Source organism: Mastigoproctus giganteus, chromosome 6 (genome assembly GCF_048544385.1).
Source record: "Mastigoproctus giganteus isolate SK-2022 chromosome 6, ASM4854438v1, whole genome shotgun sequence".
In the NCBI taxonomy this organism is placed as follows: Eukaryota; Metazoa; Arthropoda; class Arachnida; order Uropygi; family Thelyphonidae; genus Mastigoproctus; species Mastigoproctus giganteus.
The window spans coordinates 34869324-34896676 of record NC_143580.1 but is presented as its reverse complement, the minus strand read 5'-3'; the positions used below and the strand labels follow the sequence as shown (position 1 = coordinate 34896676).

The window sequence follows — 27353 nt, the reverse complement described above, 5'->3', positions numbered from 1 at the left end:
AAAACCAAATAAATAACTAACTAACTAACTATGCTATTGCACATAAAAGACCGCTATAAGAATTGGAGGCTGTGGCCTTAAGAGCATTAAGTTACTGCTATAGATAAAGGATGGTAGAGTGTGAGAAGACAGCAGTTATTAATGAACAATGCTCTTCATGGACTAATATTATTAGCAGTGTCCCCTAGGGCTCAGTGCAGGGCCTGTTGTCGTTGTTTTCTATATTTATTAGTGATATTGATGAGGGTATATCAGGTTTAATGTCTAAGTTTGCAGAAGATACAAAGGTTTGCAGGGTGGTTAATGACAGTAATCAAGGTAAGCTGCTGCAACAAGATCTAAAAAAATTAGGCCAATGGGCTGAGAAATGGCAGTTGAAGTTTAACATTGATAAATGTGAGGTACTGCATATGGGTAGCAGTAATCCAAGATTAACATACAAACTGTATGGTTCCAAACTCAGTGCAGTGGAAAATGAAAAAGACCTGGGATCAGTTGTGCAGTTAGAAAGGCTGCCATAACAGCTCATGGAGTTTTGTCTATGATATATGAGAACTTTGCTAGCAGGGACAAGGAAGTGAATATCCCATTGTATAAGGGAATGGTCAGGCTGCATCTTGAGTACTGCGTACAGGTCTGGAGGCCTCATTTTAGGAAGGATGTAGAGCTGCTGAAATGGGTGCGGAGCAACAAAATTGGTGAAGGGGACAAAGGGGTGCTCTTACCAAGGAAGACTCAAGTTTTGTAAATTGCAGTGCCTGGAGACAAGGTGATCTAATAGATGTTTTTAAAGCTTTGAATGGATTGAGCAAGCTCAATGCTGATGGCATTCTTCCTCTTGATCAGATTATACCCATGAGGGGGCATAAATTCAAATTGAGGAAGGTAGTTGCAGGATAAATGTGAGGAGGTTTACCTTCAGCTAGTGGCTCGTTGACTGTTGGAACAAACTTTCATGGTTAGCAAATTTGAAAACATTTCAAATCACGGTTAGCAAATTTGAAAACATTTCAAATTTGCTAACCGTGATTTGCTAACCCCCCCCCCTTCCCCAGTTTATATTTTCACTTTCTACTGTGCCAATATTAATTGAAATATTTATTTAGAACACTGCTGTTATTTACAGTCAAACATTTTCCTTACCTTTGGACCACCTGTATATGTGCAGATTTGAAATTTTGTGCCCTTAATGAATTTATGAACCAGAAAGCAGAAATGACAATTTCATGTTTTCATTTCCTGTTTGTATAATTTTCTTTTATTGTTTGCACAGGATTATTAAAAGTTTTGTTTTGTTGAAAAGTAAATGTATAAAAAAGCACATTTTTAAATTTAAAAATTCATATAATGATTAATGTAATTCATTAGACTAATATAAAAACAGTGAAATGCTTAAAGTGCGATACTCACCTTGAATATAATCTGCAATAGTTTTATGAAAAGACTGATGGCTAAATATAAGGTGGAATGGTTAAGTTAATGCATTAAGGTGGGATGAGATTTAATTTAACGGAATTTTAAAATAAGCGCAAGAAAGCAGAAGTGCACTACTCCGTCCCTGGTTGTCATAAAGTAGAAAGTAGTTGATCTGGAACATAAAGGAATTGATAATGCCAATAGTCGTGACGACAGATTTACGTTAAGTTATAACGTCTTCAGTTGGTGGTGTTGAGTGAGAAGTAACGCGTGCTGTATTTTAAGGAATTTTCTATACTCTCGTGATGCGTTTAGGATGTTGAGATTAGTGTTGTGTCGAAACCATTCGATAATGAGGGCTTCATATTGAAGAATTTTGTGCCTGGTTTTAAGTCTTATAATGGTGATAGCGGAATCAATTAAAGGAGTGTGATTGTGGGTTTGGGCATGAATTGTCCCGATCTAAGACTATTATAGAGGTAGTATGCGAGAGTGTTGGAGGTTTTGGTAGAACCAAACTTGGTAGTAGTACTACCAATAGAACAGGCATCACAGTTTGATTGACATTTAATCAAGTAAATTATATTGTTCAAATCGTTGGTTGGGTATTTGTGTGTATCATTGTAAGTGTTGAATAAGAATCTGAGTTTATTATAAGCTGAAAAAATAAGGGAGATTTCAGTACCTGTAAACACACGACAGAATTGTCCAGCAAATTCATTATGGCATGGGAGGATGATGTGTATATTTGCATTGGTGGTGGGTTTTGGTGGATTGTTAATTTTACTTTTGGTTGTGGAAATAGTGTGTTGAATGAGTTGGATTGGGTAGTTCCTAGCTGTAAATTTTTCCGTGAGGTACTGAAGTTCATTAGTTAAGTCATTTTGTGAGGTGTTATATTTGAGGAAGGCTGTTGTTGCAGATTCCTATCTGTTGCAGTGTGTATAAATTGATTTCTTTATTTTGTCTGAGTTTTCTTAAGATTAAATCTAGTTTATTTTTAAGTTTTGTGATATTATGATTGTTATCAATTTTATATGATAAAAAAAAAAAAAAACACAACTCACAAAAACACTTATCAAACATTTCACTAATAAATTACATATTACCTTCCTACAAAAATGTCTTTGCCATAATATTATTCCTAAATTCGCCCGCATTTTTCCAAAAAACAGCTGCAAAAAATACCCACATATCATACATTGTACCTCCACTGCCATCATACACGAGGAATTTATAAAAAGATTCAACAAGAAACATAACCTTTTACACAATATACATCAATTGAGATTTCATCTTAAAAGGGAAATGTCACCCCAAACCTGGACAGAGTACTCCAATCTTAACAATATACGCATTAACGCAGCCATCCATAATGAAGAACCACGACACATCAAGAAATGGCATACACTTACATTAGGATCCCAACCAAAAATTTCTACCATCAACATCTCTTCAAAATCCTTCACCCCAACTGAACTTACCGGTTTAGAATATGGCTTCAACTTTGCCATAAAAGATCAACACTATCCCATCAAGGACTGTATAATAGAACTCCAATCTAAACTAGAACATCATCCCGAAAAAATGGCGAATAATATACCAAACCAATAGATAATAAACTTCAACTTTCCTCCCAATCTAATGTTAAAAAGCAACAACTCCTAGATATACAAAAATTAAGCAAAATTTCAGATGTTGTTATACAAAAAGCGGATAAAGGAGACACGATTGTCATTATAGACAAAAACACTTACATTCAGAAAATGGAACAAATTTTAGCCGACCAAAACACATATAAAATTGATAACAATCATAATATTACAAAACTTAAAAATAAACTAGATTTAATCTTAAGAAAACTCAGACAAAATAAAGAAATCAATTTATACACACTACAACAGATAGGAATCTGCAACAACAGCCTTCCTCACATGTTTGGCATCACCAAACTACACAAACCTGGCCACCCATTAAGACCAGTTATCTCTTTCAGTAAGTCAGCTTTTGCAAAATCCACCTACTTAGTTAAAATTATATCCCCTCTTACCAGATTCTCAGAATTCAAAATCAGCAACACCAATCAGGCCTTTCAGAAAATAAGCAATACCACAATCTCTGATTGAGATATCCTAGCATCATTTGACGTAATATCTCTATATACTAACGTGCATATCCCATACACTTTACAGGCTTTACGGAAATTCTTAACAACAGATAACACTTTGACAAAACGCACCTCTCTTTCCATTAATAACATCCTTGAATTCACTTCACTTTTACTAGACGCCCGATATTTCAGATTCAATAATAAAATTTTCGAACAAATATTCGGTTTACCCATGGGTTTAGGTATTCCCCCCCCCCCCCGTCAGAAATTTACCTACCCACAATGGAGAACCAAATCTTACAACCCTTCCCTCCAGAAATAAAATTATACACCTGTTACGCTGATGATATACTCATAATAGGCAATAGGTCCACTATAGACAATCTCTTTTTAAAATTTAATTCAACACATGATAGGTTAAAACTCACTCTTGAAATTGAAACCAACAACCAAATTAATTTTCTCAACCTCACTGTTTACAAAACAGGTACCAAACTAGGTACAAAGATTTTCAGAAAAAATACACATACAGGCAAATATGACCATTTTGCTTCGCACCACCCCCTCTGCACAAAAAAAGCGGTTTTATACAACCAAATACATAATGCCCTCAAATATAGCACCTCACAAAATGACTTAACTAATGAACTTCAATATCTCACGGAAAAATTTACAGCTAGGAACTACCCAACCCAACTCATCAACACATTATTTCCACCGCCAAAAGTAAAATTAACAATGCACCAAAACCCACCACCAATGCAAATATACGCATTATCCTCCCATACCACAATGAACTTGCTGCACAATTCCGCTGTGTGTTTACAGGTACTGATATCTCCCTTATTTTTTCAGCTTATAATAAACTCAGATTCTTATTCAACACTTACAAAGATACACACAAATACCCAACCAACGATTTGAACAATATAATTTACTTGATTAAATGTCAACCAAGCTGTGATGCCTGTTCTATTGGTAGTACTACTACCAAGTTTGGTTCTACCAAAACCTCCAACACTCTCGCATACTACCACTATAATAGTCTTAGATCGGGACAATTCGTGCCCAAACCTACAATCACACTCCTTTAATTGATTCCGCTATCACCATTATAAGACTTAAAACCAGGCACAAAATTCTTCAATATGAAGCCCTCATTATCGAATGGTTTCGACACAACACTAATCTCGACATCCTAAACGCAAAACTTCCCTTTCACCTTTCCTCGGCTTGGAATCTCTCACATCTGAGATTCCCACGTGTTCCAAAGAGCATCACGAGAGTATAGAAAATTCCTTAAAATACAGCACGCGTTACTTCTCACTTAACACCACCAACTGAAGACGTTATAACTTAACGAAAGTCTGTCGTGATGACTATTGCATTATCAATTCCTTTATGTTCCAGATCAACTACTTTCTACTTTATGACAACCAGGGACGGAGTAGTGCACTTCTGCTTTCTTGCGCTTATTTTAAAATTCCGTTAAATTAAATCTCATCCCACCTTAATGCATTAACTTAACCATTCCATCTTATATTTAGCCATCAGTCTTTTCATAAAACTATTGCAGATTATATTCAAGGTGAGTATCGCACTTTAAGCATTTCACTATTTTTATATTAGTCTATTATCAGGTACTATAAGAATTCTATAACTTATACTTGTAATTCATTAGTTAAAAACCTTACATTAGTATACTCTGAACATAATTCAAAAAATGCAAAAGTTTTTACAAAACTATTAAAAGAAAATTGTGCACCTGTCATATGTAGTATAAACACTTTTGATACAAGAGGGGATTTTACTCTGTTATCTTGAAGCAAATGAAGCTTAACATCATTGATGGCACCAAGTTTTGTAATGCATATGAAGGTTATTTTGGAATGTCTGTGGGTGATCATGATAAGTTGCTGGCACCATTTTTTTTTTTTTTTTTTTGGTAGTTATTGGCGCATCGGCTTCTGTGGCCATAGTGCACCTCCCAAGGTTTTTTGCAGTACTTTGATCCAAGCACGAGGCGGGATTCGAACCCGTGACCTTTGGGTTGCCAGGCAGGCACCTTACACACCCGGCTGGCCCGGTCGGCCCTGCTGCCACCTCATTCTTGCTGTAATAGTTTCAGTTTAACAGCAGGGGAATACTTCATAGTAGTCATACATTGAGAGATTCAAGGTATGCCTTTTGCTATACCTCGAATATGGAAAAAGCCCACAAACTGTTATAGTGACTGCTCCTTTTGTATGATGCATATATATCAAAGTTTAAAAAGTCTGCAAAAGCTGTAATGTATCTGAATATACTATCCTTTATCGCTTTGGTGCCACAATGAAGATCTGCCAATTACCAATCCACTTTCTAGAGAAGAGTCTTCAGAATTGAAAAATGAATCTGAGGAACAGGATAATTGGGATTATACCTCAGAAGTAAAGCCACCACATTTTCCTAATGACCAAAAATTGAATTGAAGTAATGAGGAACTAGAGTCTAATTAAATCCAAGGCAGAGTTCTTGACACCTTGTTTAAGATTAGAATCTACTGGATCCCAGCTGCAAGGCTACTACATACAGAAAAAAGACATATCACTTATGCATTTTTTACACTGTTGTAGAATTTCTATGCCGTTGTTATGGTTTGGTTGTTCCTTTCATGGACAATTAAAAGTAAAAGTTCGAAAGCTGGGTTACCACTTTTTTCATTAGGGGGACTACATCTGACCATGTATCAAAGGACTACATTTCCACACTTGTCTAAAACTGGGTAAGAGTAGAAATTTGAAAATAAAGTAAAAAAATAATAATCGAAAAAGAAAAGCACTTCTATCTTTGCATTAACTTTCATAGTTATTATATATATACATCTGCTTCCTATGCTGCTGCTTTGCATGCTCGGCTTTTGTTATATTCAATCTGTATTTAATATATGTTTATCTATCTTAAATTTAAGTCTTAGCCTTCTGCTGATTTGCACAAAGCTAGTCTTAAAATACAACCATTTCTGCTTAATTTCTTCATATTTCTTTCTGTCCATAATTTAGGGTAAAATGTATTATAGAGGTCACTATTTTATTTTACAGCTCTCTCATGTTGGTTTTGTTACTGTATATTACATACGGTCCCTTTTTGTTAATGCTTTGGTTGCAGCTATCGGCTTGACCATTTGTGTTTTCACACTGTCATTTCCTGCCGATTTGGTTTTGTATTTTAGCTGTAGATTTCTAAAATGCCTTGTGCTTTTAAGTTTTTGATTTATCGGTATTTGTTTACTTTAATTCTTTTGTATTAAATTTACCGTAACTTTGGTATTAAATTTTACTCTAACTTTCATTATAAGCACTGCATAGGAACTACCTTTACCTTGTCCATACTTTGTAGGAGTCATTTTGTTTTTCTTTTTTCGATTATTATTTTTACTTTATTTTAAAATTTGTACTCTTACGCAGTTTTGGAGAAGTAGAAATGCAGTCCTTTGATACATGGTCAGGTGTAGTCCCCTGATGAAAAACCTGATCATGTATCAACTTTTATTTTTGCTGACATCAGATTTAATTGTATTTTTGTTCTATTTTCCCTTTTTGAACTATGGCTCAATTTCTCCACCATTATCTGATGCCAGCTACCGTTATTTTATTTTACAGGTCAATTTAATTAATTAATTAATTTATTTTACAAGTCACTTTCTTTAAAATATTTTTTTTATGTTTCGGCTATTATTCCTTTTTGGCTTTTGGCTTTCCGTGTAACTCATATTTACATCTTTATATTAATACAGCAGGCCCTTGTTATAACGTGGTTTACTTTACGCTGATTCACTATAATGCTGTTCTTATATTATAACCTGTATCTGACTATAACACTGTCACAAATCATTATAACGCTCTTTTACAGATTAAATTTTTGGCATATTTAACGAAATCGTTTCATTTGATGGAGTTGATAGCTTGAAAATGAATAGCAAAAAACACAGCATTAAAACATTTCTCATGCTCAGTGAAATTTTTCGCATGCTAATTTAATTGTAGTGCAGTGACTTGTTACATAGTTTCAAGATCAACATTTTAAAAAATGATCAAGTGTATTGCTTGTAATATTTGCGTTATATGCATTTATCCTAAGTCTAGTCATCACTCAGTACAGTATTAGACATTGTGAGTAACGGACAGTTTACTCGAACATTGTATCATAATTAATGCAACCAACGCAGTTACATTTTCGAAGAGTTAATAATGGTGGATAAGAATGAAAAAGCAACATCTGGACACAGTACGAAGACTACAAATGTAAGAAAAAGACTGAATTTGAAAATTAAATTAGACGTTTTGAAGCGAATCGATTCCGGTCAACGACAAGCAGATGTATGCCATAATTTAGGACTGGCAAGTTTAACTGTAAGAAAAATTATAAAAAATAAAAATTAATTTTTGCAGTGGGAAAGACAGCTGTTCCACTGCAAGCAACTAGGGCTAGGCCGGCTATTAGAATTGAAATGGTGACGTTAACTAATTTTATTGAAGATAATATCCAGTGCAGAATTCAGTTAAGTTAAATATTATAAAAAAGAGAGAGAGATTAGCCTATATGATGATCTGAAGAAAACTCACCTAAAAAAAAAAAGTGGAACCATGTAAAATTAGTAAGGGCTGCTTGAATAGATTTAAAATCCAGAGGGAAGCCGCAAGTGCAGATCAAGGAGCCGAAACTTTCAAAAAAGAACTTGTTAAAATTATTGAAGAGAGGTATTATGTGTTATACTTCTCAACAAGTTTTTAACATAGATGAAGCAGGAATTTTTTGGAAACGAATGCCTAAAAGAAGTTTCATATTGAAAGAAGAAAAAAACATGCCAGGTTTTGAAGCGGAGAAGGATCGATTGACTTTATTGTTGGGTGGTAACACTGCGGGGAATTTAAAATTAAAACCTCTTTTAGTTTACCAGGAAGAGGGCCAAAGTACAACCCAAAATCGACACATTTTTCATGATTAAATTCGCCAATTAAATTCATGATTTCAATTGGAATTTTAAGTTTAATTTAATTTAATGTTGGTCAAAATATTTAATATTTTGACCAACATTTGTGCATCTTTTCACTACCGTTTATTATTGATTAGGAAATATCCTATGGCACCGACCGCAACTCACAAATACATATGTTACCTTACCGCGCTCACTTACCGCAGATTCACTTAGCACTCTGTTTTTCTGGAACGAATTATCAGCGTTAAGCGGGGTCGCCTGTATGCATATATATACATCTGCATCCTTTGCTGCTGCTGTGTGCTCTTTGGTGCCTTTGACATATTCAGTCTATTTTTATTTTCCCTTTATTTCAACTGTTTTTAAATTACTAGCACTATATTTAATATCTTTTATATATATAAATATATATATTTATATATATAAAACATATACAGTGCTTTTTTTGTAAAAAAATAGGTGCCGGTACTGATTCTTTGCTATCAGGAAAAATTGAAAATTAAAAGGATATGAAAAGTACTCAATTTTTTTTTTTCCTGATATTGTTACTTTAGTAGTAATGTTTTTAGAATAAGAACAACAAATTAAATATATGAACACAGTTTATTAAGCATAAATTTCTTATTCAAGTATATACAAAAATAAGTAAAATGTGAGTAAAATAAGTAAAAAATAATAATAACATAAGTAAAAATAATTTCATAATAAAGTTTTTGTAGAATATTCCAAATTTTCATTAAGTTCTCATCGGACACCCTATGCCGACTTCTTTTCTTCCTCTTTGTGTGTGTGTCGGTTGCTGAATGACGTTTCCGAAGCAACCATGAATCGACATATTTTGCTGGATCGAAGCGGGTTAGCGGTGGGCCTACAGTCTTAAGAAACAGTAGCGAAGAAACTGTTTTTGTCATCAATGAAGCACTGGTTGGGCTGGCGATCAGATTCATTTGTGAAAGTCCTCGTTCACATTCACTCGGTGAAATTGGTATCGTACTCAGAGCGTTCATCAAATGCTTCATGTCTTCCAAACCTTCTTATCAATTAGGTATCCCCGATTTGCCCTGACATTACCCTGACAGTGGTAGAGAATGAAAGGGACCTGGGGGTGGTTGTGCAGGCAGATATGAAGTTCTCTGTGCAGTGCAGATGGGCTGCAAGAGTAGCTCATGATGTATTGTCAATGATATATAGGAATTTTTCTAGCAGGAATAAGGAGGTGATTATTCCCTTGTATAAGGCAATGGTCAGGCCACACCTAGAGTACTGTATACAGGTCTGGAGGCCTCATTTCAAGAAGGATGTAGAGCTGCTGGAACGAGTACAGAGAAGGGCAACAAGATTAGTGAATGGAACAAAGGGGTGCTCTTACGAAGAAAGGCTTAAGTTTTGCAAATTACAGTGTCTGGAGACTAGGCACCAGCGAGGTGATCTGATAGAGGTGTATAAAGCCTTGAATGGCATTGAGCATGCTCAATGCTGATGGGATTCTTCCTCTCGCTCAGAATAATCACCTGAGAGGGCATAAATTCAAATTGAGGAAAGACAGATGTAGGTTAGACGTGCGGAAATTTGCCTTTAGCCAGCGGGTGGTTGGTTGGTGGAACAGACTTCCATCCCTTGTCGTGGAAGTTGATAGCCTAAATAAGTTTAAGGCTCAGCTGGACAGGTATTTTGAACGAACAGAGGGGTGAAGTGGAAGTGGTTTTTTTTTTTTTTTTTTTTTTGGCTGATGCTGCATAAGCTTGCTTTCTTGCATCAAATGCCTCTACTAATGCTAATGCATTTAACTGTAACCTAATTGACAATTTTCTAACTTCATTTTCACCAAATGCCAACAATTCATGTTTAGAAGAATTAATACTTTTGTTGTCCTTGTTTTCCTTCTCTCATCATCGGTATTGTCACTAGTTTCTTAAATTTGAATTTTTTTCTTTTCTTTTTTTTTTTGAAAATGTCCAAAAGATCGGTGTCATTTGGATATTCAGGTGCTGTGACTATGTAAACAGAGATAGGGAAAATTTTCAGAAAAATGTGGATAATGGCACTTCCGCAAAATAACAGATGATTATTTGTCAGGGTAAAAGAAAATCACTTTTCTAATTCTCGGAGGAAGGCGCTTACAGTTGGTTCATAGCGGTGTCCAACCTACGGCCCGCGAGGAAAGTGAACTAAAACAGCATTTTAACTTTTGTTAATTATCAAAAACATTTTCTAATGAAATGTTTTGTTCAGTAAATGTAATTGTGTATTGTACTTAATAAAAGTTTCGAATATTTTCAGTTTTACTTTTACATGCAACAAGATATGGAAAATGTAACACACTGAAGAAATCTAGAAATCTAACTTTGAATTTTTTTGAATATGGCCCCTGTACGTGAAAGGTTGGATACCACTACAGTAGAAGGTGGGCCAGAGCCCATTGGGAATACACCTTTAGCATTAGCATTAGTAGAGGCATTTGATGCAAGAAAGCAAGCTTATGCAACATCAGCCAAAAAAAAAAAAAAAAAAAAAAAACCACTTCCACTTCACCCCTCTGTTCGTTCAAAATACCTGTCCAGCTGAGCCTTAAACTTATTTAGGCTATCAACTTCCACGACAAGGGATGGAAGTCTGTTCCACCAACCAACCACTCACTGGCTAAAGGCAAATTTCCGCACGTCTATCCTACATCTATCTTTCCTCAATTTGAATTTATGCCCTCTCAGGTGATTATTTTGAGCGAGAGGAAGAATCCCATCAGCATTGAGCATGCTCAAACCATTCAATGCTTTATACACCTCTATCAGATCACCTCGCTGGTGCCTAGTCTCCAGACACTGTAATTTGCAAAACTTAAGCCTTTCTTCGTAAGAGCACCCCTTTGTTTCATTCACTAATCTTGTTGCCCTTCTCTGTACTCGTTCCAGCAGCTCTACATCCTTCTTGAAATGAGGCCTCCAGACCTGTATACAGTACTCTAGGTGTGGCCTGACCATTGCCTTATACAAGGGAATAATCACCTCCTTATCCCTGCTAGAAAAATTCCTATATATCATTGACAATACACCATGAGCTACTCTTGCAGCCCATCTGCTTGCTCAGAGAACTTCATATCTGCCTGCACAACCACCCCCAGGTCCCTTTCATTCTCTACCACTGTCAGTGTAGTACCACAGAGTTGATACGTTGCTCTGGGGTTGCTGTTTCCCATGTGTAGTACTTTACATTTGTCAATGTTAAACTTCATTTGCCACCTCTCAACCTTTCCAGATCCTGTTGCAGCAGCATAGTGTCAGTAGTGTCCTTGAAAACCCTGCCTACCTTGATCTGCTCACTCTTGAGCAGTGTGACTTCGTATTTGCGACAGGTGGTTGGATAGGTTTTACCAATTACCACTAAGTTGTAGAATGGTAATCCCTTTAGCTCTCTTAATTAGCGCAGCAGCCCTAATTTCCTACAGTGCGTACTGATTTAATTCTTCGGTACAGTGCATACCGATTTAATTCTCTCCTAATCCGTTCGCTATATGAAAATTTTCTTCGCTCAGTGGAAAATGTTTTAAATGTAACTTCCAAGGGGAATTCAAAATAATTCACTATAAAAGGACTTCATTAAGCAGAGGTCCGATTGAGTAATTTAGAATTATAAAAATGGTTATACAGTTTTATATAGTAAATATCTTAACAATAGACAGTAAAAAATGCAAATTTAGTTAAATAATTTTAAGCTTAATTGAATAGTAGGTAAACGTGAAAAAAATTTACGGAATATTACAAATTTCGAAGTGCATTGCATCCAAATGTCACATGTCGCTCTTAATAAAGGTGCCAGTATGCCGTACTGTTGCGTACCATCCCAAAAAAAAGCACTGAACATATATATAATTTCTTTATATATATATATATCTTATATAATTATTTATATATTTCTATTATTTATTTATAATTTATAATTCAAATTAAAGAGGACAAATGTGTAATTATTTTGAGCTATCGCAAGTGTTCGAATTGGTAGCCATTCGGTGCAGACACTGATGACAACGTAGTTCTACAGAGTGCAAACATCATGAAACAGTTCATTTGGGATATGGATGCATTCTCTTTCAATGGCTGCTTTCATTTTATTAATTGTTGCTGGTTTTGCATGATAAACATTACCTTTTAGGTATCCCCATAAGAAAAAGTTCAATGGCATGAGGTCTGGTGAATGAGGGGATATTCAATGCTACCTCTTAGCCCAATCCATCTGTTTGACAAATTTTCATCAAGAAAGGCCCTTACATCATGATGATAGTGGAGAGGGGCTCCATCCTGCTGGAAATAAAAGTCCTCCTCATCTGCAAACATTTGCGAATGCATGTCATGACGGAATCCTGCAACAGGTTCAAATAAACGGCACCAGTTACAATGTTGTCAAAAAAAATAATGGCCCAATTAGGCCAAACGCTGACAATCTACACCACACTGTAACCCCTGGTAAGTTCACGTGGCATGTCTCCGTAACATATGGGTTCTCAGTTGCCCAGTAGCTGCAGTTGTGGCAATTAAAACTCCCTTTTGAAACATCTTTTTACTTCCACTACGTTCTCGCCCTTCAAGTAGTACTTTGGGATGAATTTTCTTTCTTCAAAGTTTAATCTCGTTTCAGCCATAATTTTTAATTCGTTATAGCTAAAAAAGAAAAATATATTATTTATTTCTGGGCTGTAAAAGTGTGTATACATATTTTTTTGAGATGCTCTGTGTGTATATATAAAATGTATACAAGTCAAAACTTTAAACATACATATATTCCCCCCCACCCCACTTTGTATGTAGCTGTGATGGCTTCAAAGTTTTAAAATCAAATAAATATTTAGAGAAAAATCCCCATGCTACAAATGCTATGTAACATTATAGTAAAGTTTATGGCAAAAGCCTCAGGTTTGTAAGTAGTGAGCAAATTAGGTTTGCTATGATGCATCAATTTCATATTGTGGAGGCACTTTACCATGAGTTGTTCAGGTATTGCACTTTAAATAAGACATACTGCTCCAGTGAAGAAGTGTACTGCTATTTATTTAAAATGTATGTCATTAGACATGCTTCAGTTTCTGTATCACATCTATGTGTTACACTACAAAGTGTGTAGTGGAATACCTCTGTAACTTGTGCAATGCCTTCACAATATGAGATTGATTTTCACATGTAAGAAACCTAATTTGCACACAGCTATGAGCAAACTAGGTATGCTCACAAGTTATGGCAAAAGCCTCAGGGTCTGCTAGAATTGACAGCCACTGAGGCTTTTGACCTAACCTGTACTATAATAAATACTTAGGACTGAGGCTTTTGTCCTATTTATTTATTTGATTTTGAAACTTATAGGCCATCTAGCATGCATCTCACATATTGTATTTTTTATTACTAGTTCATCAGGTCTTCGCTTCAGTATGGTGTTTACTTGCCCACTTATGTAATTCCACTAAGAATCAAAAATTGAAAAGCCAAAAAAAAAAAAAAAAAACCCATTTCACACATCCATTTCCTCTGAAAGTTTGTCCAGTTCCTCCTTGATTTATTTAAGCTATCAACTTCCACAACAAAAAATGAAAGTTTGTTCCAGCAATCAACTACCCGCTGGCTAAAGGCAAATTTCTGCATATCTATTCTACAACTGTCTTTCCTTAATTTGAATTTATGTCCCCTCTAGCCACAGCAGCTTGTGCGCCATTAAACACCCATACTACGCACACACACAGAACTTAAGCCTTTCTAGTTAAGAGGACCCCTTCGTTTCCCTCACCAATCTTTTAGCCCTTCTCTGTACTCACTCAAGCAACTCTACATCCTTCCTAAAATGAGCCCTGTATGCAGTACTGAAGGCATGGCCTGACCATTGCCTTATACAAAGTGATAATCACCTCCTTTTCCCTACTAGCAAAATTCATGTATGTCATTGACAACACCTGCTCTGGCAGTTGGTCTGCAATACTCAGAAAACTTCATATCTGACTGCACAATTACTCCCATGTCTTTTTCATTTTCTACCACCGTAAGTGTAGTACCACACAGTTGGTACATTTCTCTCAGGTTACTTCTATCCATATGCAGTATTTTGCATTTGTCAATGTTAAACTTCGGTTGCCACTTCTCAACCCATCTGGCCAACTTTTCTAGATCCTGTTGCAGTAGCACACTGCCATTACTGTCATTAACAACCCTGCCAACCTTAGCATAATCTGCTAACTTGGATATTGGAGGCTAGATATACCTTCATCAATGTCATTGATGAACGTATATCTAGTCTGCATAATGGCAAGAATTAAAAAAAAAAAAAAAAAAAAAAATCTCCTGTGGAGTAGTGCTTTTTATTTAAAGTCTGCAGTGCAATACCTGGGGAACTCATTGTGAAGTGCCTATGCAATGAGACTGATGCATTCATTGCAAACTTAGTTTGCTCACAGCTTCATAAAAACCTGAGGCTTTTGCCATAAATATTTATTTGATATATATTTTCTCTTATATTTGGAAGTGGAAATTTCCCTATCAAAATTGATGGATGGACAAATAAATTGGAATGTATGAAAATACAACATGGAGCACAAAAAATATGATACAGCACAAACAGAAGAATTGGAACAGTCCAGTTCCAATCTTTCTGTGTTTGTTCATTGTGTGTTGTTTTTATGTCCATCCTTAATTTAAAAAAAGGAAAATAAATCCTATTACACATTCATGTGCAACATATCCAAAATAATTCAGATTGCATTGTCTAAATTTCTGCTTAAGTTTCTTTACATAATTAAGGAAACTTATTACACATAAGTAATAAGTAATACATAAGTAATAGTTATGTGTAATAAGGAAACTTATTACACATAATTTTCCTTAATAAAATAAATCCTATTGCACATTCATGTGCAACATATCCAAAATAATTCAGATTGCATTGTCTAAATTTCTGCTTAAGTTTCTTTACATAACTAAGGAAACTTATGTGAAGATACTTTAAAATAACATTATTTTAGCCTTTCAAATTAAAGTGATTTATAATATAGCTTTTTTTTTTTCTGTTTAAATATTTAAAATTGGAACATCCATTGGAGGTACTGTCTTCCTAAATATGGTTTGAGTCTAGACAATTCAGAAATGGTCACACTAAATCTCCCAACTTACTTAAAATTATTTTTAGCACTTATAAGCAAGATAGTGACATCTTTGTTCATGTTTTTGTTTTTCATTAATGAATGATTTAACTAGATATCTTTTTTGTTTTGTTTTATTTTCAGCATCAGTGTAACTATTAGATATCAAATTCTGATTTGAATAAATTTTTTATATATATGTATCAGGTATTCTATGCCCCTGCCTTTGATGATAAAATTCTCGAAGTTGTTGCTGTATTTGGAACAGTTCAAATGGCTGCATCTAGGGTAATAAATCTTCAGCATCATCGAATAGCACAAGTGAGTAAATCATTTATTACCAGATAGTGGTATGGCCAGCTTGCAGTTAGAAAGTGCACAGGTTTTTAAATTAAACATTAATTAATGATAGAGAAATATTCCACTTATTCAGATACAGAAATGATACAGAAATATTCCACTTAAAATATGCAGAGATTATAGTTGAATGTATATACGCTCCACAGTAACTTTATTAGGATGATTAGCATGATTGGAGGTTTAGGCCTTATGTGAATCAAAGAGGTCACATGGTGTGTGTGTGTGTGTGTGTGTGTGTGTGTGTGTGTGTGTGTGTGTGTGTGTGTGTGTGTGTGTGTGTGTGTGTGTGTGTGTGCAGGAAAGTGCTAGAAAGACACTTGTGAGACTGAACAAGTGTCCAAACCAATTCACTAACAATGGGGAAATTGATGTGATCTCATGCATAACACCCAGAAAATCATCAAAAAGGAGCCAAAAATTTAAGGTGACAGAGCAAACTGCTCTGTCTGGAGCAGATTAGTCAGTGTAATTATTGCCAGGTGAACCATCCTGTTTTATACTGACAGTACAGCTGCTGGAGTGTAATGGATTAGGGCATGTTTTAGTGGCATATCCTTGGTCCTCTGATCCCATTGGGGGTACTAAGGAACCAGAGCATATCTTAACATCATTGCAGATCAAGTACACCTGGTAATATTGCATATTTACCCATATGAAGGTACTTTCAACAACCATCCACTGTAAAATGTGTAAAAGAGTGGTTTGAGGAATATGAGGAAGACTTTGGTTTCTGCCCTAAATATCTCAATCCCATTGGACATCTGTGGGATGAATGAAAGGCATGTTTGTTAACGCACTCCTCTTTCCACATCTATATACCCCAGAAATTGAAAAGTGTTTTGTTACATGAATGGCCTATTATTCCTTATATCACTTTTTAACACCTTTTTGACTGCATGCAATATTGTGTTGGAGCAGCAATCTGAACCAACATAGTCCACTGTAGCTTATTATTCTAACAAATCTCTTAGGCAGTGTATCACGCATTGTCTTGAATTCTGAGATCAGCTTATATGTATTTTTGCTTTTTTATTTATATTGATAGAGTTTATTAATTTAAATAGGACTAAGATCTTTGTTTTATTAACATACATTTATCCACTAAAGGATCTGTTATATTATGGCCATAGTTGCCAATGCACCAGTAAAACCATAACAAAAACAATAATATAGAGGGATAATAGCCAAAACAAATGACATGTACAGAGACTGAAACATAGTGTAGTTGAACCTTTGAAATCTGACAATCCATTATACATGACAATCCACTTCTTGTTTTTAGGAAAAAATGTTGCATAGTGAAAAATGGTAAAAAAGAGTTTATGAAAACTCTTTCAGCAACTTTCCAACCAAGATCCTACAAATTTAGTTATTTGGTTGACTATATGCCCATACAGAGCATCAGAGTTGATTTTACAGGTAGGAGATTATACTTCAGAACCTGAATTCAGTACAGTTGTTACTGCAAATAAAAAAAGTACACAGGATGCTTTGAAAGGTGTTTCAATTATTTTTGAATGGCCTATTATTCCTTATATCACTTTTTAACACCTTTTTGACTGCATGCAATATTGTGTTGGAGCAGCAATCTGAACCAACATATACAACAAATACAAAGAAGAGGCAAAAGATTCAGTGGCTTTTAAAGGTTTTAACTGCAATATATTTTTAAAATGCATCTTTTGAATTTGCATTTGGATTTCTTCTCTGAAAACTTGGGAACATTATCCAATGAGCATGCCATGTTTGCACTGGGTTATTTTAGATATAGAAGAAAGATATCAATAAATGAATACCTGCAATGTTTGCAGATTACTGCCTCATTTTGAAAGGAGAAGCCACAGACATTTTGTTCAAGATGATCCATAACACAAATTTTTTTCTTGTTGTTGTTGTTATCAAACAGCTGTGTATAGCATGATTATGCTATACACTGAAAGGACAGAATTCATGGGATAGCTGGTTCTTGGGCAACGCTACGCTGTCAACTCTCACTAGTGGACAAACCCACCCCTTGGCAGGTATATAGGTACACTGCATCACTGCACATAGATGATAATTTGATGTCACTATGGATAAACGTCATGAGTTAACCGACTTGGAAAGAGGGATGATAGTGGGTACCCCACACATGGGTCACTCTATTGCAGAGGTGGTACAGAAATTGCACTATCCCCGTTCGACAGTATCAAGAGTGTATTGGGAATATGCCTTTTCCAGAATAACATCTCATCATGAACAGCGCTGTGGGCAGAGGAAGGTGGTGGACGAACGTGGCTGTCGACGTCTGTCTCACATTGTTTCAGCCAACCAGAGAGCAACAGTAGCACAAATTGCTGACAACTTCAACGAGGGAGGTGCCAGAAACTTCTCCACCAAGACCATCAGGTGATCATTAGCCGCAATAAGTTATGGGAGCCACTGACCCACCAGAGTCTCATTGCTAACACCATGATATTGCTAACATCCCATGACATAGGATGCTATGTCATGGGATGTTAGCAATATGGGATGTCAACTGGATGAAAGAACACCAGACCTTGGATGATTGGAGACGGATCTCTAGTTTCCGTTTCTAGTTATTTTGAGCGGACGGGAGGTGCTTATCTGGCAGAAACTGCACAAAGCTATGTACCTGTCATGTCAATAAGGAACTGTTCAGGCAGGTGGAGAGTCGGTAATGGTCTGGGGCATGTTCAACTGGCACACATTGGGACCTCTGGTACGTCTAGATGCATCTCTGAATGGTCCAGGTTACGTGTCCATCTTTGCAGACCATTTTCATCCCTTCATGATCATCATGCACCCACATGACATTGGACTCTTCCAGCAGGAGAATGCACCTACCCCCAGAGCCATGGTGACTAGAACATGGTTCAAAGAGCATATCACAGATTCTAACAACATGGAATGGCCTCCCTGTTCATTGGACATGAACCGTGAGGAGCATCTTTGGGATGCTGTGGAAAGGTCCATTCGAGCTTTGGATCCTCCACCCAGGAATGCGATGGAATTATGGACAGCAGTGCAGCAAGCATGGATGGAAATACCTGTGAAATGCTTTCTTGAACTAGTGGACTCAATGCTATACTGTGTGACTGCTCTTATCTGGCAAAAGGTGGGCCTACCCGTTACTAGGTAGCTATCCCATGATTTCTATCCACTCAGTGTACTCTAGTTCAGTGATTTTCAAACTATTTATGGTGAAGGATCAGCTTCTTTTATTTCCACTCCGTCGTGGACTGATACTTTTGTAAAATACAAATCATTGCGGACTGGTAATGTCCGCAATGAATTGGAAATTCGTATTTCCAGTTTGTCGCGTACTGGCACCTGTCTGTGGACCACACTTTGAGTAGCGCTGCTCTAGTTTGTTACATATACAATATATGCATATCTGTATTATAGGATATATGCTATGTTGTTATTCTGATTAACAGCAATGTATCACTTTTATTACTTATACTAATTGTATTATTTCATAAATGAAACAAATAGTTCAGCATTATGCTGTATGTCACTTTTATTCTGATGATATACATTATAGAGCATTTCCCATTGTTTTTCAATTTGTCACTGAGAAATTTATGATAAAGACTTACTTTCATGTTTGTGGAAGAAAAAAATGTTCAGTTTTATTGCATAGTGTGCACAAGTAAAGAAAGCTATTGAAAATCTTATCAACATCTTTCCTGCTACACAATCAATAAACAGGAGACATGCTCTTGGTTGGCTCTCTATCAGCAATGTTAGGTTTATATGCTATCCAAGATGCAGGCTGTACATCTTGGATAGCATATAAAGCCTCAGTTGCCTTTGCACAAGTAAAACAGAAATCAAATCAATCCAAAATGCAAACCAAGATTATGTGCAGACTAGGTCAGCAGCATAACATTCCACAGCCGACCGGGCTAGCCGAGTGGGTAAAGCACCTACCCGGCAACCCAAAGGTCGCGGGTTCGATTCCCGCCTCGGGCTTGGATCAAAGTACTGCAAAAAAAAAAAACCTTGGGAGGTGCAATATGGCCACAGAAGCCGATGCGCCAACAACTACCAAATCAAAAAAAAAAATAAAAATAACATTCCACGATGAATGGAAACATTGTAATGTCACTAACAACAAAATGGCTTCTTCATACAAAATCCAAATGCAAAATCCTTTTAACTGACCATTTTGCAAATTTATTTAACCTATCTTAACATAAATAAACTGACAAATAATAAATGGAAGAGTAAGCTCTGCAACAAGTAGAAGCATACATTTATTTTTGATGCTGAGAAGCAGTTGCTAGTGGCTAATATAACCAGTTCCCAAGCAAGAATATTCATACATCTATTTAAAGACTTCAGCTAAATGAATAAAACTTGCAGTGACAAATGAGTTTCATTTCAGTAATTTACACATTATTGAAAAGAATGGGGATCAAAACAGGTCCACAATGTCATGCATTGTAGTGACACTGTAATGCTGCTTTCCAACAGTGCTTTTATGCTGTTGGTAAGCAGAAATCACCCTTTTGACATGTTGATTATATCATGCACTGGCAAACACAACTTTCATACACATTGGAAATTAGAAAGTTTAATAGCACCTAGAAATTTTTTACCAATGGCCCAAGGAGGTATATCCCACATTATAAGAACAAAAGTTAAAAGCTATCATGTTACATGGGTGCTTAATATTTGACAGCATTATATTTGACATTTGCATGTAAAATAGCTCTGTTCAAAATTAGAAAGTCACACACACAGCTTGGGAATTAGCATTAGCATTAGAAGAGGCATATGATGCAAGAAAGCAAGCTTATGCAGCATCAGCCAAAAAAAAAAAACTTCCACTTCACCCCTCTGTTCATTCGAAATACCTGTCCAGCTGAGCTTTAAATTTATTTTGGCTATCAACTTCCACAAGGGGTGGAAGTCTCTTCCACCAACCAACCACCCGCTCGCTAAAGGCAAATTTCAGCACTTATATCCTACATCTGTCTTTCCTCAATTTGAATTTATGCCCTCTCAGGTGATTATTCTGAGCAAGAGGCAGAATCCCATCAGCATTGAGCATGCTCACACCATTCAAGGTTTTATACACCTCTGTCAGATCACATCGCCGGTGCCTAGTCTCCAGACACTGTAATTTGCAAAACTTAAGCCTTTCTTCATAAGAGCAACCCTTCATTCCGTTCACTAACCTTGTTGCCCTTGCCTGTACTCGTTCCAGCAGCTCTACATCCTTCTTGAAATGGGGCCTCAAGACCTATATACAGTACTCAAGGTGTGCCTGACCATTGCCTTATACAAGGGAATAATCACCTCCTTATCCCTGCTAGAAAAATTCCTGTATATCATTGATAAGTCCTGTATTTCATTCCTGTATATCATTGATAAGTGTCCTTAACAACCCTGCCAACTTTTGTATCGTCTGAAAACTTGGACATTAAGCTTGATATACCATCATCAATATCATTTATAAATACAGAAAACAATAATGGACCCAAAACTGAACCCTGAGGGACTCCACTAATAACGTTAGTCCAGTGTCCATTGATTACCACTCTCTGTCTTCTCCCCCTCAGCCACCCCTTTATCCATAGCAGCAATTTGCCTCTATTTGCCTTTATCCATAGCAGCAATTTGTGCAGCAGTCTTCTGTGTGCAAAAGTATCAAAAGCCTTTCTAAGATCTAAGTATATAATATCAAAGTTATTCCCTGCATCCAGTTCTTTTGTGACTGCATCATAGTATCCAATCATATTGGTCAGGCAAGACTTCCCCTTAACAAAACCATGCTGTGTCCGAGCTATAACTGAAGTCTTGTCTGGATGATCCTGCAGTGCTTCTTTAACCAGTGCCTCCATTATTTCCCTGAAACAGAAGTTAAATTCACAGGTCTATAATTACTTGTGTCAGCCTTTGATCCTTCTTTGTGAATTGGGGTCACATTCACACATCTCCATGAGTACCTCCCCTGAATCCAAGGAAGCTCTCATAATTATGGCTAAGGGTTTGCTTACTTCCTTTGCTGCTTCCTTTAATATAACTGGATAGATCCCATCCACCCCAGGTGCCTTTCTTGTATTTATCTTCAACAATTTCTCCTCCACTTTACTCCCAGTTATTACAAGATTATCTGGCATACTGCTAGAGTTGAATACACCTCTGGCATTCCCCTCGCTGAATAACTCCTCATGTGTGAATGTCGATGCAAAATATTAATTTGGTTTGTTAGCTACCTGAGCAGGATCATCAACAGTTGAACCATCAATATCAAGTGGACCAATCTGATTCATCCCCTTTCTTCTAGCGTTTACATAAGTAAAGAACTCTTTGCTGTTTTTCTTTGCATCCCTTTCCAAAGATTTCTCGTAATCTGCCTTTGCCTGCCTAACCTCCTTTGTAACTTTGTTACAGATCAACTTATATCTATCATAGGCTTCTGTGTCACGTGTTAATTTATATGTATCCCATGCATTTTTCTTCTCTGCCATATGTCTCATTAGTTCATCTGACATTCATTTAGGCCTAAACCTTGAACAATATTTCTTAGTTGGTATGTAAAGCCTAGTAGCTTCCGAGATAAGTTCTTTGAATGCTTCCCATTTTGAATTTGCTGTTGGTAACATCATCAGTTGGTCCCACTGTATAGAATTTAAATACCGTCTCAGACCATCGTCGTCGCCTTTACGAAAGCAATAACCCTTCCCTTTACCCCTGATGGTAGTTACCTCTTTGAGTAAATCCACTTCAGCACACTATAATCACTGCCACCTAATGGTTCCTCTATCTGCTGATTCTTAATGCATGAAGAATCACTACTGATAATCAAATCAAGAGTATTACTCCCTCTAGTTGCCTCCTGAACACGCTGATATAGAAAACAGTCATCCCATAAATCCACAAAAGCCTTGCTAGTGTGTGAGTGACCAACCCACAAATTCCAGTCAATATCTGGGAAATTAAAATCCCCCACTATAAGACTCTCTGATTTACTGGCCCACTCTATTTCCCTGTACAGTTTCTTATTATACTCATCAGAGTGATTTAGGCGTATAGCACACTCCTACTCTCAATTTTGATCTCCTAATGCTTATATCACACAAACTGACTCGACACTGCACTGTCCAGTGATGTTGACTACCTTCACTTCCTTGGATTTTATGTGTTTCTTTACTAATAGAATAACTCTTCCTCCCTCCCTATCCTGTCTATCCTTTCTGTAGACGTTGTACTCCCCAAATTTCAGTTCTGCATTCCTTATATCTGTGTGATACCACGTGTCTGATATCCCAACAATATCCACCTTTGATGCTTTGAGCAATACCTCAAATTCGTCAAATTTATTTACCAAACTCCTAGCATTGGTATACACACAAGTATACATGCACCTGTTCTTTTTCTTAGCTACCCTAACACAACCCATGTGTTTACTTGTACTGCAATGACTCCCAGCAGTCTCTGAAATATCCTGCATCTTGTTTTCCAGGCTTCTGCTCATTCCAATAGAAGCAGTGCAAGAATCACTTTCACCTCTGCTAGTGGCTACTATTAATCTATTAGTCCTTGTATCTCCCCAAGCTAGCAGTTTTCCAACCCACCTAACACTGCCTCGATAGCATCAGCAAATATTCTTGCACCCTTTCTATTTAAGTGTATCCCATCCCTGTAGAAGCAGTCCCTTCTGCTAACAAGTACAGACCAGACTGCAAAAAATTCTACCCCTTGAGTCTTGCACAATCTTTCCAGGGCCGAATTGATCGACAAGGCTCTCATCATATATACTCCCTCCTATCGTGTCTGGGCAGAATTGCAGACACTTTCAAATTCAACCCTAATTCACAGCTTTTTGTCAACAGTGATCTGTACTTGTTAAATAATTCTGCCGGTCTCCTACTCTTAATATCATTAGTTCCAACATGTACAACTATATCACCTTTTGTGCCCTTAAAAGATGATATCTGCTCTACAACGTCATCAACCTTTGCCCCTGGCAGACATACTCTGGTCCTGTTCCACCTATCCTTTTTTACAAAGCATGTTCCCCGTTTCCCTGACAATAGATTCACCAACAACTACTAGTTCCTGTGGGACCAGTGCATTTTGCCTTGGGGGTTGCGACTGTGTTGCGTGATGACCAAGTGGAAGCTCTGGCGTTGATGTGGGCAGCTGAGAGCTTGATGGGCTCCTCACTTTAGATCCTTCGAGGGCATCCACCCTGTCCTTCAAGCTCTCATATAGGCCCATAACAACGCTGAGTTGTCGCCTGATTTTGTTACACTCCTTGCATCGCGCACACACAAAGACATCTCCCATGGCAACATCATGTCCCGTACCTGATTGCTTCTTTCTGACAACATTCTAACAAATTTTTCTAACAACATTCCAAGGGGATATCTCACGTAGAAGAACAAAAGTTAAAAACTAGCTATCTTCTGTGTCGGATAACATTTGGCAGTATTCATTGACTAATGTAAATGGAGACTGTGTGCACTGTTAGCAATGCTGTGATATAAGCTATGGCAAAATGCAAACTGAGATTGTGTGCATTCAGCCAGCAGCATAATGTTCCACCATGAGTGGAACATCATAAATGTTACTTGCAACAAAACTGCTTTGTACAAAATCTGAATATACTCTGATAACTGGCCATTGCAAAATGGCCAATTATAAGAAAGGCCCCAGTGGCAAATGGCACATAGTTTGTTTCTGTAATTTGTACAATTCATGGTTTTGCAGCATTTTGTATATCTTGTAATAGTAAATGACTCTGGGCAGTTCACTGATTGGGTGACAGGTGGGAGGTACAAAAGATAAACTGATGACACATGGTCATAACAGACCATAAACTTATAGGTTAAGCTGATGGGTAAACATTTTGATTTAGATTGATGAATTCTTAAAGGGTGAACAGTTAGTTGCTAGGTTTCTCTAGTTTTTTGTAGAGTCTTTCTTTACCTACGTTGTTCGGTGCAATTTTTAGGAAATAGATGATTGTCACATAATTTAATTTGTTAAATCATGAGAAATTTTCTAATTAAAAGGATAAAGTTTAGATGAACTTTATTGACCTATAGCTTAACTGAGGCCTTGATGAATGACGGAAACTGCATTTGCTACTTTTTCATATTCATAGTGTCGCTCAGTAAAGATAACTATCATGGGAGATGAAGGGGTTCCAGTTCAAGTAGATGGAGAAGCTTGGATACAGCCTCCAGGTTATATTTGTATTGTACATAAGAATAGAACCCAAGTATTATGCAGGAATAGGGTAAGACTAAAAAAATATTTTATATATTTTATGTACATGTGAATTATGAATATAGAATATAAGCTATAAATGGGTATAAAAGATGGGTACAGATGATAGAAAGCATCATTTTCTCATATGGTGGTGGGGGAGGGAGGTAACAGTATGTGATATGGATCATTGTTTTGTTGTTTTTCAATCCATAGGAAAAATCATGATAAATTTTGTGTACGATCTTAGTATTGCTCCTAATTAAGAACCTCACTTTTCCTGCTTTTGAATGTGCTCTCCTAAGCATTTATGTTAAAAATGTAGAATAACCTTTACCTCAAGATAGAATAAGTTTAGATTAATACAAGGTGAGTAAGAAGTCATGCTAACACAAATCCAAGGGCTGTATTTTTTCATAAAAAATATAGCTTGCTATTTCACCAATAGATTGCATCAGAAGGATGTTAAGAATAAGTCCCTGATAGCATTGTCACATGTCCATGTTTGAAGCAACTAGTGCTTTGTTTACAGCAAAAGGCATCTCCCTAGCCAGGTGGGAAGGAGCAGCAGTGCGTAGCACACGCTTCTTGATTAGACCGGGGTTCGAGCCCGTCACCACCAAATACGGTGGATGCGGAAAGGTCAGGGAATGACCACCGCATATCCCCAGAGCAATATGGCCTTAGTTGCTAATGCTCCTAAAAACCAAATAACAAATAACAAAAGTTTACAGCAAGAATAAAATGGTTTTTTGCCAAGTTCAGCATATATTCATAATTGAACAGTATTTTTAGTACTTGTTTGTATATCTAGGTGGCCCAAGTTTAACAAGAAATATCTGGATGCTATAGTTTTTCATAAGATAATGATAGCAAGACTGGTGAACCAGTCTTGCTATTATTATCTTATTAAGTTTAACTGTTCACGACTAGAAAAGGTCTCTTTCAAAAAGTATGGAGGAACTTTCAGTGAAATTAGAATTGTCATGTGAAGAAGGTGCACATAAGACTATGAAACAGAAACCTACAACATGTTCCATGAAAAGCCCTTTGCACTCTCAAAAAAATGGGAGTATAATATTCTGTGTCACATTGCTACATTGTGGACCTCATTTCTTTTGAGGTCCTTTGAATGGTACCATATAAAAGATATCATCGCACAATTTGCTTCATTCCTCGAAATGGATGAACCCAATTTTTGGTTTCAACAAGACATTGCACTACAACATGCAATGTGCCACATATCTGCTGAAACACTACATCCTTTCTACATGAGTTCTTCAGTGATCATCTAATTTGTGGAGGACTGTGCTTCCCCCACCACATGATAATTGTATTTATTATCTCGAGATTTTTCTCTGCCTCAGAGGATATCTGAAACAAGTCATCTGTGAGAATACCCCTCCCCACTTCCCAAAAACATCAACATTGCAGCAGTGATTGAAAACTTCTGATGCTGCAAGGTAGCTTAAAACATACAAAAAACAAATTTGTATGCATTAGTGAAAAAGATGACCATTTTCAATATATGTTGTAATCACATTGCCATTATTGTGTTATTAGCTAGGTAAAATGATGTAGTGTTCTGCAACTGCTTATTTGCACTTATGTTCTAAAATAAAGCTGTTTAATCTGGATTGTGCAGCTTCTCAGTGATCACTCTGCACAAGTATTTCTTTATTTCTTTAGAAAATAATTGGCTATGAACTCCTAAGAACAAGAACCAAATATAAATGAATTGAACATAACGAAACAGGCCTACGCGCTCTGGATTCATTGAGGAATTTATTGTAGCTTAAACAATATATAGTAGTAGTGCAAGTAGTGCAAGTCAATTCCTAAATGAATTGACTTGCACTACTTTCCAAAGACAAATAAGCACTTTATAAAACTTTTTCTTTTTTTTTTTTGCCTGATGCTGTGAATGAGCTTGATTCCTAGCATCATTTTCCAGTATTTATAATAATAATAAAATTCATAAAGGGGTATGTAAACAATAATGTGACCTAAAATCTTTCCAGTTTAAATAAAATTGAAGATCCAGACAATGTCAATGCAGCAAAGAGACCTCAAAAAAGTACTGCCTGGTCTGATTCCTAGGTCCTTAATCAGGCATTCAAAAACTGAGAAACCTATTGGGTAAATGTCTT

General features: G+C 36.5%; 1 protein-coding gene across 2 annotated transcripts in view; it reads left to right on the top strand.

The window, feature by feature from the left end:
* Positions 1-27353, top strand: part of LOC150084152 (diacylglycerol kinase delta) — a 511886-nt gene that overhangs the window by 376912 nt on the left and 107621 nt on the right. For both annotated transcript variants that reach the window (XM_090375907.1, XM_090375908.1), the window contains exons 22-23: positions 15820-15933; positions 25100-25234. In XM_090375907.1, coding sequence (XP_090232033.1) covers positions 15820-15933; positions 25100-25234 — 249 coding nt within the window. The remainder of the gene's footprint in view (positions 1-15819; positions 15934-25099; positions 25235-27353) is intronic.